Source organism: Giraffa tippelskirchi, chromosome 11 (assembly GCF_054371585.1).
Source record: "Giraffa tippelskirchi isolate mGirTip1 chromosome 11, T2T-mGirTip1v1.2.pri, whole genome shotgun sequence".
Lineage (NCBI taxonomy): Eukaryota > Metazoa > Chordata > Mammalia > Artiodactyla > Giraffidae > Giraffa > Giraffa tippelskirchi.
The window spans coordinates 97,609,549-97,626,631 of NC_137285.1; the positions used below are offsets into that span (position 1 = coordinate 97,609,549).

At 37.4% G+C, this 17,083-nt stretch overlaps 1 protein-coding gene across 3 annotated transcripts in view; it reads left to right on the plus strand.

The window, feature by feature from the left end:
* Window positions 1-437: 437 nt before the first annotated feature.
* Window positions 438-17,083, plus strand: part of BCO2 (beta-carotene oxygenase 2) — a 63,421-nt gene continuing 46,775 nt past the window's right edge. For 2 of the 3 annotated variants that reach the window (XM_081543425.1, XM_081543424.1), the window contains exons 1-2: window positions 438-592; window positions 5,513-5,717. In XM_081543425.1, the coding sequence (XP_081399551.1) occupies window positions 505-592; window positions 5,513-5,717 (293 nt within the window). In that variant the 5' untranslated portion in view covers window positions 438-504. Of the gene's footprint in view, window positions 2,982-5,512; window positions 5,718-17,083 lie in introns of all 3 variants that reach the window. The other variant, XM_081543426.1, reaches the window with a different exon arrangement.

Genomic DNA, 17,083 nt, shown 5'->3' on the forward strand with positions numbered 1-17,083 from the left:
TTGTAAATTAAGTGAATAGGAAATGAAAGATGAAATGCTAGAAGGGCAGAGAGACAAAGGATGAAAGGTAGATTGTGGCCAGATTGTAGAGTCTTGTTGACAGATTAAATTTGGACTTTATTCTGTAAAGGAAATCTGAATCGTTCAGAGGGAAGGAGTGGCACAATGAAATTGATACCCTGGGATAACTGACTTAATCAGTGGACAGATTTGAAAGAGGAAAGTTTAGAGAGGGAAACCACTATTGGTGGTCCAATTTCAGTATTTCAAACAGCAACTTATCATAAACAGGTTGTTTATGGATACAACAGGGATACTTGTCCTGAAAATGAGACTAAGAGAGACAGTACATGTTTTGAAGCCCCACCCCTCAATCCCCAACCCCACCCCCTCCTATTCTGTCAGTGAGCCAGGGACAGCCCAGGAAGTGAGTTTTTGACTGCCAGCCAGTGTGAGGATTTGGGAATCACGGAATCTGCTGCTGCTGCAGAACTCAACACAAAAATGTTTTCTCAAATTTTTCTACGTTGTGTCAACAGCTTTTCTACTATTGCAGTTGATTTCCTTTCTATGATAATACGCCGAATCCCAGGTAGGGGATTTGCCCCTTCCTTCTCCTCTCTCTCCTTTTCCTGAACTTAGGACTCTGTGCCTATTTCTTGAAGAATACCAGGGGCTTCTGAATTTCCCCAGTCTGTGTGGAACAGATTCAGGCAGCAACCCTGCAGAGGTGGGAGTTAAAGGAGATTGAGTCAGGATTTGTTTACTTGTCAGGCAAACAGCCTTTCTGTTTGTAGATTTTATGCAACATACAGGGGCAGGATTCAAGGTTTAGAAATTCTCTTGGATCTGTAATAGGAAGAATATTCACTATTTAGAATTTTCTCAACTAAAAATCACTGCTACATGTTTTAATGTAAATGTTTGGTTCTTCTATTTGCATTCTGGTGGACTGCTTTAAAAACTCTATTTATTGTTTTGTAGCTTTCTACTGAAGCTACAACCTGTTACATGATTTTATTTCTTGAAAATGGCTGATACAGAGCTATTAGAAATCATACTGATATACACTAAAAACTTTAAAGTTATTTAATTCAATAATGTAGTGCTTGCTCTATGCAGGGCAGTGTATCAGGTACTGGATTGGGAAGAAAAACAAGACCGTGTACTCAGAGAGTACAGGTTGTAGAAGTTATAAGGTATATTCATCTTTATCACACTAGATGGAATAAGGTAAATGTCATACGAGAGCTAAAACAGATACTGTGATTTCAGACTAAAGAAAATCAGTTCTTACTATAAAATGAGAATATTGTGTTTATGAAGCAGGTGATATGGGCACTACATCTTGAAGGATGAGTAGGCACTCCAACTTGAAGGATACATAACCTCAAGGAGATGAGAAATATTCTAGGTGAGGAAGAGTGTACAATTATAATGAGAAGAACTGAAGAGTGGACCAGTTTGGCTGGAGGGGAAGGTGTTAGTGAGAGGCAGATCTGGACGGGTGGGCTGCTGTGAGACCATGCATTGCATCAATGCCTGGCCAAGAAGTTTAGACTTTATTCGGTAGACAGTGAGGAATCGTTAGTAAAGTTTTAATGGAAGAATTTATAATATAATCAGATCTGTACTTAGAAGATTAATTTAGTAGCAGTGCTTCCTGTTTTCACATTATAGCACACATAGATAATGATATTTTTACCTTACACAGGAGTAAATTGGATGGGATCTGGAGCCCCATGAGCTGCTGACAGCTGAAGGTGATTGACATGGGGCCTCTAACCATATTAAGGGCTCAGCAGGGCACAAGAGGCCCATCAATTAGGAATCTCTGGCATAGATGATAGCTTCCCTAACTAGTTTCAATTAAGAGGCTGTGAAAATACTCCTCTGGGAAGCTGTGAGGGCCTAAATTAAGACAGTAGAAAGGAAGTTACTGCTAGGCAAGAGAATATGAAGCATAGTGCTTATGAGAATAGGTTCAGGCTGGAAGAAAAATTGGGGGAGCTGCCCGGGATGGGTGGACTGGTAAAAATTTTTACAAAGGATTTTCCCAAGGCACCCTTGCAAACTTCTGAACCCTAGTGATTTATAATGGCTACTCTATATCATCCCCTTCTCTTCTTCCCATCATTGTGTGGGTATAGACAACAGAATTTAGCCACTTAGTGAATGTTAGGGGGACAGGGAAAAAGACAAATTCAAGGTCCACAGAGATTTTGAATCTAGGCTATTTAGCAGGTGGGACAATTGATATGGAAGGGGGAAGATGAAAAATTGTCTTTGGATATGCTGAGAATCACCTGCAAGATGTAATTGGTGAAAATAAGAGAGTAGATGAGATTGGGGCTTCCCAGGTGGCACAGTGGTAAAGAATCTGGCTGCCAAGGCAGGGGATACAAGAGATGCAGTTTCAATCCCTGGGTCAGGAAGATCCCCTGGAGTAGGAAATGGCAACCCACTCCAGTATTCTTGCCTGGAAAATTCCATGGACAGAGGAGCCTGGTGGGCTATAGTCCATGGGATCGCAAAGAGTTAGATATGACTGAGTGCATATACATGCACACAGACAAGATTACCAAGGGAGAGTGTTGAGATTAAAGGAGTCAATAAAGGTAATTATTCTAAAATTATCTACTATTATTATATTATGATAATAGACATGAACAGAAAGGAACATGAACATGGGAAGTTTTACCCACCTTTTATACTCATTATCCCCATTTTATCACTGAAAAATCTGAGGCACAGTGTTTAGTAGGTTGGCTATGGTTTTCAGCTAATAAGTAGGAAGTTGGCATAAAGCAAACAAAGAAGGAGCAGAAAAGTTAGAAAAGCACAATGTCTCAGAAGCTAAGAACAGAAAGAACATTAAAAAATGTTGATTACAACATCAAACACTAAGGGAAATATGAAGAGTGTGTAGGAAACTGCCACCTGCATGCTGTGGAGTACAGAAGATATAAACATATAAACATGTAAGTACTTTCTAAAGTGTTTTAAGTTGATGAATCTCTATTCAGACAAATGCCTGATCAAGGTATTCATTTTACTTAAGTAAGAGGAGTAAAATATCCAACCTCAGGGAATTTATTGTAACCTAAGAAGGAGAATAAGGTAAATATGCATATAATAATGAAAGTAGCAAGGTAAATACCAGAGGGCTTCCTTTTCTAAGTTTCAAAGCATTTTCTTTATACCTCTAATCTTGTGGCTCTCAAATTTTAGTATACCTAAGATTACCTGCTCCTCTTACCCCAGAGATTCTGATTTATTAGGTCCAAACTGGGGCCCATGAATCCACACATTAGCAATAGTGCCAGAAACAGTAATTTCTGTTACAAGTTGACCTCAGAGGAGATCTTGAGAAATAATGCTCAAACAAAACATCAGTTACATATAAATGCTGCTGCTGCTGCTAAGTCGCTTCAGTCGTGTCCCACTCTGTGAGACCCCATAGATGGCAGCCTACCAAGCTCCCCTGTCCCTGGGATTCTTCAGGCAAGAACACTGGAGTGGGTTGCCATTTCCTTCTCCAATGCATGAAAATGATAAGTGAAAGTGAAGTTACTCAGTCGTGTCCGACTCTTAGTGACCCCATGGACTGCAGCCTACCCAGCACCTCCATCCATGGGATTTTCCAGGCAAGAGTACTGGAGTGGGGTGCCATCGCCTTCTCCGACATATAAATGATCTACTTGTATATCTGTTTCCTAGGCAGTGAGTTTTTTTACATCAGAGTTCTGATAATTTTTATCCGTCAGGAGTGCCTACCACTTTGTTGAATAAATAAACAATTCAGAGAAAGAAAGAAGATATTACATCTGTTGACTGGTCTTTAAAAGCTCCATAAATAAAAATAGCTAAGATTGAGTATTTACTATGTTCTAAAAGACTTATATAACCTAACTCGTTTATTATTTATAGCCTTGGGAGCAATAAGGCTTATTATTATCCCCATCTTAGAAAGAGGAAGCAGCCCAGAGAGATGGTCTTCTTCAAGGTTAATTATTTGGAAAATGACAGGCCAAGATTTGAATCCAAGGATTCTTGAGCCAGTAAGAGTCTAGGTTCACACTTCTAAGTATTACACTGTGCTGCCTCTTAAAGGGAGTAGCATTTGAGATAGACTTTGAACAACAAAACTTCCTTAGGGAGAGACTAGTGGGAAGGACATTTAGGGTGAAAGTAAATTTTCTTTGGGAAATAAGGAAATAGTTGGATTTGACAGAATTGGTTACTTAAGGGGCTTCCCAGATGGCGCTCATGGCAAAGAACCTGCCTGCCAATGCAGAAGACATAAGAGACGTGGGGTTCTATCCCTGGGTTGGGAAGATCCCCTGGAGAAGGAAATGGCAACCCATGCCAGTGTTCTTGCCTGGAGAATCCCGTGAACAGAGGAGCCTGGCAGGCTATAGTCCATAGTGTCGCAAAGAGTTGGACACAACTTAGTACGCACGTGCTTTGAGCCTGCATCTCTGAGAAGGTCTCAAGTGCTCTAAACAAATTTTTGAAAGATTTTAAAGAAGTGGGATAATAGATACAATGTTGTAAAATATTTTGCTAAAAGACTAGTATCCCTATGTTTTAGTTTGGTTTTCTAGTTTAGACTTTTATATCACTGTTAGTTTTATGATTTAAAATGAAAGATTATCTTATAGTATCTAATTAGTTATGTACTTGACCACCCCTCTGTGTTAGGCAATACTGCCTGTGAACACTGAATACATATGAAATAATAGGGACAATTTTCAGCTCTCTATTTTAAAATAATGGGTTTTTTTGTGGATTTTGAATTTGAGGCAATTTCAGAACAGATATCAGTGCATTATTTAATTTATAGCACCTCTTTCCTAGGAAATGCAATGTACATTCATGTGTATACCATTAAAATAGAAGAAATTAAATTGCAGATCCTATTAAATTCAAATAAATCCTGTGAAACCTTTAGAATTACATTCTAGTGTGTCTAAAGTACCGAGATTAATGTAATTGTGATAATATTGAATGGTGGTTATTTATATTTCTTTATTTAATTTTTATAAGCTGTGTGGCATGTGGGGATCTTAGTTCCCTACCAGGGATCAAACCCATACCCCTGTGGTGAAAGCTCAAAGTCTTCATTAATCACTGGACTGCGAGGGAAGTCCTGGGCATTTTTTATTAAACAATGAGGTGTAGCTATTAGCACATCTGTGGTTAACATGTAGATCCAGTCTTGCGAAAGGCCAGCACTGTTTAACTATGAGAAATGATAGCAATGGTAATTAAAGTCCTGAGTTAATTAAGCAGATTTGTACTGCAAGAACACGAAAAGGATTGTTGCGGTTCAAAAATGGAGACCTGAAGAGTTGATGGTCTGAGAATAAGGAAGGAGATGAATTTGGAGACTGTTATTTGGTGTTAGGTTTACATTTCCCTTACCAATAGATGAGACTGTCTATGGAGAAACAGGCATGTTTATAGAAGACTGGTAAAAATTTTTGTGCTTTTGATTTCCTCTTCACAGTTTTGAAGAAGTACATGGTAAATACTCATCAGAAAACAGTGATCTTTGCTCAGGGGAAGACTCGTCCATGCATTGCACCGCTTCTAACCACGGTGGAAGAGACTCTGCAGGTCATCTCAGCTCGAGTCCAGGGACATTTTCCTGAGTGGCTCAATGGCTATCTACTTCGTATTGGACCTGGGAAATTCGAGTTTGGGAAGGATAAGTAAGCCTTGATTTTGGAGAACAATTTAGTTTTCTTAGCATGGGCTCATTCTATGTAATGTGCATTATATCTGCTTCCTCTCAGAGGCTAACATTGCTACACAATCCCTTTGATCACAACTAAGGAAACTATAGCCTACAGGAAAAAAAAAATAGAGATTTTAATTCTTCTTTAAAAGTCCTGACTTCTGCTTTGCAAAATATTATAAATTTTAAGTCGTCTGAAAGTTTATGCTAAAAGAGAAGTGTCAGAAACTATCTGTATGACTACTGAGCTCTGTTTCATCACAAGTTCCTGGAGGAAGGGGCAATATCTTCACTTCATACCACTCTCTGACCCAGTACTCCCCAGACACAGTGGCTCTTTCGCTTCCTCAAACCAGACGTGTTTATTTTTGCTCAGAGGCATTGGCTGGCTCATCTCTCTTCCCAAGTCTGATTTTTGTCATTCAGATATCAGCTCAAATTTTACATCCTTTGAGGTTTCCCTGATCTCCCAATCTAAAGGTGCTGTTTTTTATATTATTTATTTTAATTCTCTGCATTATCAAGAACTAGTATATTTTTGCCTTTTTGTTTATTTACTAGCTGTGTTTCTCACTAGATGGCAGTTTCATGATGGCACGGACCTTTTCTTGATCAACCCCTATCCCCAGTATCTAGGATAGTGCTCTGTACTTCAGTAGCACTCAATACATATATGTAAGTAGATGAGAAGCTCAGCAACTCATTGGTATATCATTTCTCTGTGTGACTACTAGGGACATGAAGTGATGTGAAGAAACCATTGTGGTCAGGAAGAAATCTACTTTGCTTTAAACATTTTAAAATTTTAGAAACTTTTTTTTTTCATTGTGAAAGTTTTTACCTGTATTAAACTTTTTGAAATATAGAACCAAGTGAGGGAAAAGTGTGTACCACATCCTCTCTTAGCACTTTGACGTATTTCCTGCTGATCTTTCCCCCATCTCTATAGATTTGTTTTAAATAATTACAATCATATGAAAAAAATTTTTAGTGAGGTATAATTAACATACATTATGTTAGTTTCAGGTGTACAACATGATTCAATATTTGTATATTTTGTGAAATTATCATCACAAGTCTAGTTACATTCATAGCCATACATAAGTTAACAAAAATTTGTTTTTATTATGATGAAAAGTTTTAAGATTTACTGTTGTACATGCTGCGTGCTAAGTCACTTCAATTGTGTCTGACTTTTTGCAACCCTATGGACTGCAGCCCACTAGGCTCCTCTGTCCATGGCATTCTCCAGGCAAGAGTCCTGGAGTGGGTTGCCATGCCCTCCTCCAGGAGATCTTCCTGACCCAGGGATCGAACCTGCTTCTCTTATGTCTCCTCTACTGGCAGGCAGGTTCTTTACCACTAGAACCACCTGGGAAGCCCAAGATTTACTGTTAGCAACTTTCAAATATGCAATACAGTTTTATTAACTATAATCTGACTCTGTACTTTACATCCCTTATTTATTTTATAACTGGAAATAAATTTTCATCCCATTTACCTCTTGCAATAACCAGTCTCTTGCAGCCACCAACTTAGTCTCTGTGTCTCTGAGCTTGTTTTTCTTTCTTTCTTTTTGATCTTTATGATTTAATCTATAAGATTCTACATATAAGTGAAATCATATGGTATTTGTCTTTCTCTGTCTGACTTATTTCACTTAGGATAATGCCCTCAAACTCTACTCATGTTGCATATGGCAACATTTCCTTCTTTTTTTATGGTTGAGTAGTATTCCATTGTGTGTGTGTATGTGTATTTATATACATATATATTACATCTTCTTTATCCATTCATCCATCCATGGGCACTTAGGTTGTATCCATATCACAGCTATTATAAATAATGCTGCAGTAAACATGAGGGTGCATGCATCTTTTATGAGCTAGTGTTTTTTATTTCTTTGGATTAATATCCAGTGGATCATATGGTAGTTCTGTTTTTAATTTTATGAGGATACTCTATTTTTTGTGGTTTTTGTAGTGGCTATACTAATTTATGTTTTTACCAACAATATGTGAGTGTTCTCTTTTTTCCACATCCTCCCCAACACTTATTATTTCTAGTCTTTTTGATAATAACCGTTTTAACAGGTGTGATGTGGTATGTCACTGTAGTTTTGATTTTCATTTTCCTGATGATTAGTGATGTTGAGCATCTGATCGTATACCTGTTGACCATCTGTATGACTTTTTTGTACAATGTCTATTCAGATCTTTGGCCCATTTTAAAAACAGGTTTATGTGTTTTTTTGCTATTGAGTTGTATGAGTTTAAAAAAAATATTTTAGACATTAACTGAATTTTTTGTCCTTATTTAAAAAATTTCATACTGTCATAAGGCTTTTTATCTGTGTTGCTACAAAATCTGAATGATTTACTTTTTTGCTGACTATCTAAATTTAACCTTTATTTAAAAACTTTCTAGTATTTAATTTATGTTTAATTTTTTATTTTTAAAATTATGAACATATGTTAACACATTTATAGGAGACTTGGAAAATACAGAACAAAGTTACATATAGTTCCACTATATATTACAATTATTTTTTAAATAGACAAATTAAGATTTTTAGTTGGAGTTTCATATCAAGCTCTCAAAAATTAATAGAATGAATAGACAGAAAAGTGGAAGATATAGTAGACCTGAAAAGCACTATGAACAAGTTCAGCATAATTAAGATTTATACAATTTTCACACAGTAGCAGGACACAAATTCTATTCAAATTTCCAAAGACTATGATCCAGGAGACACTGGAACATATCCAGGGACATAAAACAAGGAACAAAAATTTCATGGTCTAAAGGTACTGAAATCATACAGAGTCTGTTCTCTTATCATTGTGGAATTATGTTAGAAATCAATATCAAAAGATATTTGAAAATTATCCACATATTTTCAAGTGCAATGTGACATTTCATGAATCTTTGACTTAGTCATTGAAAGCCTTAATAAAGCTAAAAGACTGAAAAAGCACAGAGGGTGACTGAAGAGAAAAAAGCATTTAAATGAGAAATTAACATAAGAATGAGAAATTAAAATCAAAGACACTTTAAAAATGCCATGTATTTGGAAATTACATGTCCACTTTTAAATGATGGGTGTGAATGACTTACTTTTAATGGCTGGATGATATTCCAGGAACCTTTTTAAAAAATGTGATAAAATATACGTAACATTTACCATCTAAAATTTGCCAACTATTTTTGATTGTACAGTAGCATTAAGGACATCTACACTAATGTGCTATTATCACCACCATCCATCTACTTTTCATCTTGCAAAACTGAAACCCTGTATCCATTAAACAGTAACTCCCCATTCTCCCTTTCCCCAAGCTTGGCAGCTACCTGTTCTACGTTCTATTAGTCATATTCCTGTGGGCCTGGTGGGAATCTGGTCATGGCCCTACTGTGCTTCTCCAGCTGTTGTTAGAAACAATTCAAGAATTAGGGCATGTTTAAGATATATTTCTTAATAACTCAGATACTTTAATTTTCTGAATCTGTTGCATCTTGTCTTCACTGAGTATTAGACTTATAAAATGACAGTGCTAGAAGGAAACAAAATGCAATGTTCTTCTACCACCCTATCCCTCCCCAACCAGCTGCTGCAAGAAGCCCTTAAGAAATTATTTTAAATGCTTAGGGCAATGGTTGGGGGACTGGAAGTGTAGAGAGCTGATTTGGAGGTAGAGAGAAAGAAAATTACTGGTCTATGGATCACCCCTTGCCCCCTTTAGCCCTAACAGAGAAGCTCTTATTTTCCCTATTTTATCTGGATTTCATGAAATTATAATTTGAAAAAAAGATCATGAAGTATAAAGGAGGATGAGGAGGATAAAGAAAAATAAAAGTACTAGTCCACCTCCCAAAGGGTAACAGCCTCTTACAAAAAGCACATGGTATTTCATCTGCTGCAGAAGTGGCTCTAGTCAGTTGTAAACCAAACAGCAGAAAGATCTTTGTGGGGGAAGGAAAGTGGGTGGTGTAATTAGTTGGTCCTTGTTAGTGTCTACTTTGCCTTCAAATCAATATTTTTCAGAGCCAGCATTAGGCATGTATAGCAAGAACAAGATCTTGCCTGATCCGTGGGTGAGAAGTACAGATATCTTCAAATTAAAGAGGCAAAAAACTGAGACTTAGTTTAGTGATTGGCTCCCAACTCTGATTGATTGATTGATTGATTTTCACGGGAGAATGTTTCCTTTTTTTTTATTTATAAAAGGCATCATCAGTTATCATAATATAAAGCTTTCTCTTTTATGGATCCCCAAGTCTCTCTCATATATTTCTTTTCAATAGAATTTATTTGCAAATATTTGGGGTGCATTTCTTTGTTTTTAGACTTTTTATTTTATATCGGAGTACAGTTGATTGACAATATTGTGATAGTTTCAGATGTACAGCAAAGTGATTCAATTATATATATACATGGTATATAGTCACTAAGTGGTGATGTTTAGTCACTAAGTCATGTCCAATTCTTTGCAACCCCGTGAACTATAGCCCACCAGGCTCCTCTGTCCATGGGATTTCCCAGGCAAGAATACTGGAGTGGGTGGCCAATTCCTACTCCAGGGGATCTTCCTGACCCAAGGATTGAACCCATGTCTCCTGCATCTCCTGCATTGCAAGCAAATTCTTTACCACTGAGCCACCAGGGAAACCTCCATACATGTGTATGTTCTTTTCCAAATTCTTTTTCCATTTAGGTTGTTGCATAATACTGAGCAAAGTTCCCTGTGCTGTACAGTAGGTCCTTGTTGGTTATCCATTTTAAATATAGCAGTTTGTACATGTCAATCTCAAATTCCCTAACTATCCTTCCCACCCACACTTTCCCTGGGTAACCATGAGTTCCTTCTCTAAATCTGTGAATCTGTTTCTGCTTTGTAAATAAGTTGATTTGTATAATTTCTTTTTAGATTCCATATGTAAGTGATACATAGATATTTCTGAGTTACTTCATTCCATATGATAATCTCTGTGTCATCCATATTGCTGCAGATGGTATTATTTCATTCTTTTTAATGGCTGAGTAGTATTTCACTGTATATATGTGCCACATCTTCTTAATCTGTTCACTTATTGATGGACATTTAGGCTACTTCCATGTCTTGGCTATTGTAAACAGTGCTGCAATGAACACTGGGGTGCAGGTACCATTTTGGACCATGTTTTTCTCTGGACGTATGCCCAGAAAGAATTGCTGGGTCATATGGTAGCTGTATTTTTAGTTTTTTAGGGAACCTCCATAGTGTTTTCCATAGTGGCTGTATCAATTTATATTTCCACCAGCAGTATAGGAGGGCTCCCTTTTCTCCACACCCTGTCTAGAATTTCTTGTTTGTAGTCTTTTTGATGATGGCCATTCTGACTGGTGTGAGGGGGTATCTCATTGTGGTTTTGATTTGTTTTTCTCTAATAATTAGTGATGTTGAATATCTTTTCATGTGCTTCTTGGCCATCTGTTGTCTTCTTTGGAGAAATATCTATTTATGTATTCTGCTCAATTTTTGATTGGGTTGTTTGTTTTGATGATATTAAGCTGCATGAGTTGTTTGTAAATTTTGGAGACTAATCCCATGCTGGTCACATGATTTACAAATATTTTCTCTGAATCTGTGGGTTGTCTTTTCATGTTATTTATGGTTTCATTTGCTGTGCAAAAACATTTAATTTGGCCTCATTTGTTTATTTTTGTTTTTATTTCCAGGGCTCTGGGAGATGGATTGAAAAAATATTGATATAATTTATGTCAGAGAGTTTTCTGCCTGTATTTTCCTCTAAGAGTTTTATAGGGTCTGATCTCACATTTAGGTCTTTAACCCATTTTGAGCTTATTTTTGTGTATGGTGTTAAAGAATGTTCTAATTTCATTTTTTTTCACCTGTAGCTGTCCAGTTTTCCCAGCACCATTTATTGAAGAGACTATCTTTCCACCATTGTATAGTCTTGCCTCCTTTGCTGTAGATTAATTGAACAGAGGTGAGTGGATCTATTTCTGGGCTTTCTGTCCTGTTCCATTGTTCATATTTCTATTTTTGTGCCAGTACTATACAGTTTTGATGACTATAGCTTTGAAGTATAGTATGAAACCAGGGAGCCTGATTCCTCCAGCTTTATTTTTCTTTCCCAAGGTTGCTTTGGCTATTTGAGGTCTTTTGTGTCTCCAAACTAATTTTAATATTTTTTATACTAGTTCTATAAAAATGTCATTGATAATTTGATAAGGATTGCATTGAATCTGTAGATTGTCTTGAGTAGTATAGTCATTTTGGTAGTACTAATTCTTCCGATTCAAGGTCATGACATATCTCCATCTGTTTGTGTCATTTTCGATTTCTTTCATCAGTGTCTAATAGTTTTCAGATGACAGGTCTTTTGTCTCCTTAGATAAGTTTATTCCTAGACACTTTATTCTTTTTAATGCGGTAGTAAATGGGATTGTTTCCTTAATTTCTCTTTCTGATCTTTTGTTTTTAGTGTATAGAAATGCAACAGATTTCTATGTGTTAATTTTGTAACCTGTAACTTTACGAAATTCACTGATGAGCTCTAGTAGTTTTCTGGTAGCATCTTTAGGGCCTTCTATGTATAGTATCATGTCATCTGCAAACGGTGACAGTTTAACCTCTTCTTTTGCAATTTGGATTTCTTTTATTTCTTTTTCTTCTCTGATTGCTATAGCTAGGACTTCCAAAACTATGTTGAATGAGAGTGGTAAGTGTGGACATCCTTGTCTTATTCCTGATCTTAGAGGAAATGCCTTCTGCTGTTTACTGTGGATTATGATGTTAGCTGTAGGTTTGTCATATATGGCCTTTATTATGTTGAGGTAGGTTCCTTGTATGCCCACTTTCTGGAGAATTTTTACCATAAATCAGTGCTGAATTTTTGTCAAAAACTTTTCTGCATCTATTGAGATTACCATATGTATTTTTTTAATTTTTAAATTTTTTATTGATGTATAGTTGATTTACAAAGTTTTATTTCTTTTAGGTATACAACATAATGATTCAATATTTTTATAGATTACACTCCACTTAAAGTTATTATAAAAGACTGACAATATTCCCTGTGCTGTCCATTATATCCCTGTATTGTATTCATTTTATACCTAGTAGTCTGTACCTCTTTTTATTTATTTATTTTAATTGGAGGATAATTACTTTACTATATTTTGGTTTGTTTTTTTTTTTATAAATTTATTTATTTTAGTTGGGGGCTAATTACTTTACAATATTGTAATAGTTTTTGCCATACTATATTTTGAAGTTTTTTTGCCATACATCAACATGAGTAGACCATAGGTATACAAATCATATGGTTTTTATTTTTCAATTTGTTGATGTTGTGTATCACGTTGATTGATTTGCAGATATTGAAAAATCCTTGTATCTCCAGGATAAATCCCACTTGATCATGGTGTATGATCTTTTTAATGTATTGTTGGATTTGGATTGTTAGTATTTTGTTGAGGATTTTTGTGTCTATGTTCATCAGTTATATTGACCTGTAATTTTCTTTTTATGTGTTATCTTTGTCTGGTTTTTGTATCAGGGTGATGGTGGCCCTATAGAATGAGTTTGGGAGTTTTCCTTCCTCTGCAATTTTTGGGAACAATTTCAGAAGAATAGGTGTTAGCTCTTCTCTGAATGATTTGTAGAATTTGCCTGTGAAGCCATTCAGGTCCTAGACTTTTGTTTGTTGAGAGCTTTTATTTATTTATTTATTTATTTATTTATTTTTTTGTTGGGAGCTTTTAATCACAATTTCAACTTCAGTGCTTATGACTGGCCTGTTCATATTTTCTATTTCTTTCTGGTTCAGTCTTGGGAGATTGTACCTTGGTAGGAATTTGTTCATTTCTTCCCTGTTGTCCATTTTATTGGGACACAGTTGTATTGGCATACAGTAGTGGTCTCTTATCATCTATTTCTGTGGCTTCAGTTTAACTTCTCCTTTTCCATTTCTAATTTTATTGATTTGAGTCCTCTCCCTTTTTGTCTTGATGAATCTGGCTAAAGGTTTATCAGTTTTGTTCATCTTTTCAAAACACCAGCCTTTAGTTTCATTAATCTTTGCTATTGTTTTCCTTGTTTATATTTCATTTATTTATGTTTTGAGATTTATTATTTCTTTCCTTCTACTTAGTTTTGTTTGTTCTTTCTTTAGGTGTAAAGTTAGGTTGTTTATTTGAGATTTTTCTTGTTTCCTGAGGTAAGATTGTATTGCTATAAATTTTCCTCTTTGTACTGCAGCATTGGTTGGAGCATTTAATCCATTTACATTTCAAGTAATTACTGATATGTATGTTCCTACTGCCATTTTCTTAATTGTTTTGGGTTTGTTTTGTAGGTTTGTTTTCTTCTCTTCTCTTGTGGTTTGATGACCATTTTTACTGTTGTGTTTGGGTTGCTTTTTCTGTGTGTGTATCTGTTGTAGTTTTTGGGTTTGCTATTCCCATGAGGTTTTGATATAGCAATCTATATGTGACAAAGTTGTTTTAAGTTGCTGATCTCTTCCCTGCCTAGAGGAGTTCCTTTAGCATTTGTTGCAAAGCTGGTCCTTTAGCATTTGTTGCAAAGCTGTTGCTGAATTCTCTTAGGTAACAGAGGCCTTCAAGAGGGCTCATGCCAATGAGCACTTCCCAGAACTACTGCTGCCAGTTTCTTTGTCCCCACAGTTGCTTGCTCCGCCACCTCTGCAGGAGACCCTCCAGTACTAGCAGATAGGTCTGGTCCAGTCTCTTGTGGGATCACTGCTTTTTTTCCATGGGTCCTGGTGCACTTAAGAATTTGCATGTGCCCTTCAAGAGTGGAGTTTCTGTTTCCTCCAGTCCTGTGGTAGTCTTGCAATCAAATCCCACTGGCCTTCAAAGCTGTACTCTCTGGTGACTTTTCTTCCCATTGATGGACTCAGGGCTCAGAACCTTCCCTCCAGTGGGAGAACTTCTGTGGTATGACTGTTTTCCAATTTGTGAGTCACACACCCTGTGGGTATGAGATTGATCCTATCAAGTTGTACCCTCCCTACTGTGTCACTGTGGCTTCTCTTTTGTCTTTGTGTGGAGGGTATCTTTTTTGGTAGTTTCCAGCATTTTTCTACTGATGGTTGCTTACAAGTCAGTTGTGATTCTGGTGCTGTCACAATAAGGGGTGAATGAATGTCCTTCTACTCCACCATCTTGAGATCCCAACTTAGATTTAAAGGGAGTGGTGGAGACCTGAAGTAAATGTGACTCTTAACCTATGGACAAGAATAGCTCCACTTGGTTGTTCAAGCCGTATCTGAAGCTTATTCCACAGAATTGCCTACCCCTGAAACCTTGAACTCTGAAACTCTATGCTGTTCTTAAAACCCTAATTTCCACACCCCTCCATTCCTGTGAAACTTATCTTTAATTGTTTCATGTTCTCATCTTACTCTTCTCCATCTTTTCAGTTTATCAGCTTTCCTTTAGTTTCTTCTTCCTGGTATAGATTCCATGATCTATAGATTTCTATAGATTCCTTCATATACACTCTTACCACCACCATCCTCTCTACCTTTGCCCTGGTGAGCTACCCACCTCTGACCATTTCTGGTCCTACATTAGCCTATTTCTGGTTTCCTCTGCTCAGTGTCCAGGCCTGCTAAGCATTTCTAGAGGAAATCACATAACCTAGCAGATTGATTCAATTACAGAATTATGATTTCCAGCCCCATCTGAGCCCTTGGTGCTCCCAGGAAACCTTTAGCTCTTTCCAGCTTCCCATGAGGTCCCTTTCCTGAAACTTCCTTCACTTTCCCTGTCCCTTTGACTGTCAACAGACAGACCTGCCCACTTCATTATGGGTAGAGGGGCAATGGGATTTGAGCTCCTTCAACTGCCCTCTTCCTCACCTTCCTACTTCCGCAGAGAGTTACTCCTGCCTCTCATCATCAGAGCAGGAAGAGGCCTCTTCCCCTCCTCTGAAACCTCACTGCATCATTCCTGCCCTCCCTTTGTATCTTTACTAATCCCTCATCTCAGCCTGCAAGAGTCCTCTCATCCTGAAATCCCCTCATTCCTTTGCACTTTCTTCTCCAGCTAGGGCCCTCTCTCCTCCCCTCATCATCTCTGTTTTCCTGCTTCCTGAGGTCTTCTCAGCTCACCTCCATCTGACTTCTCACCCCACTGTGCTACAGTGCGTGCATGTGTGACAAGTCGCTTCAGTCATGTCTGACTCTTTATGACCCCATGAACTGTAGCCCGTCAGGCTCCTCTGTCCTTGGGATTCTCCAGGCAACATTATTGATGTGTTTTTTCACGCCCTCCTCCAAGGGATCTTCCTGACCCAGGGACTGAACCTTCATGCCCTGCGGTTCCTGCATTGCAGGCGGATTCTTTTACTGCTGAGCCACCAGGGAAGTGGTATCAGTTCTCAGAAAGGTCACCAAAGCCTATCAAGTGTTAAATCAAATGTGTATTTCAGTCCTCAGTCTACTTTTCTACAACATTTGACCTTCTTGTCAATGTCCTAACATTCTCTTGTCCTGGATTCCCACATAACACTTTGCTGATTCTTCTCCTGTCCCTCTGATCGTATGTTCTAAAATAATCTTTTGCTGCTCACTTCACATCACGTGTCCCTTCAGTGTTGATGTACCCCAGCCTCTGACCTGAGTATTCCTTCCTATTCTCTCATTGTGTGCTTTCTTTGCTATAGTAGAAAAAATATATTCTTTAGAGTAAGATGGAATGGGTTCAGATTCCATGTTTGCCACATATCAGCACTATAATCCTGAGCAAGTTTTCTCATATGAAAAATGGGACTAATAATACTGATTTTAATGACTGAGTATGAGGATTAAAGGATATCATATAAAGGGCTTCACTCAGTGGCTGACAGAGATGAGCACTTAGTGCATTTTCATTCTCTTCTTTCCCTTCAATGCCCTCTTTCCTCATTCCCCTTCCTGATAAATAACTTCTAGTTCACCTTACTTTTGTAGATTCCAGGATGTGGAGTCAGCACTGGACTGAGATCCTTGTTCTACCACTTGCCTATCCTGTGACCTTGATTTGTTAATGCTGTGAACCTTGGTTGCCACATCTATACTATGGTGATAGTAGTTCCACATTTGTAATCAATGTTGGGTCAGGGGAATAAATACTTATATATTTGACCCTTGAACAACACAAGGGTTAGGCGTGCCAACCCTCTGCATAGTGGAAAACTGTCTATAACTTACAGTCAGCCTTTTGTACCCATAGTTACTTCACATATGTGGGTTTTTATTAACCAACTGCAGATTGTATAGTTTACTACAGTATTTCAGTCCAGTTCAGTTCAGTTGCTCAGTTGTGTC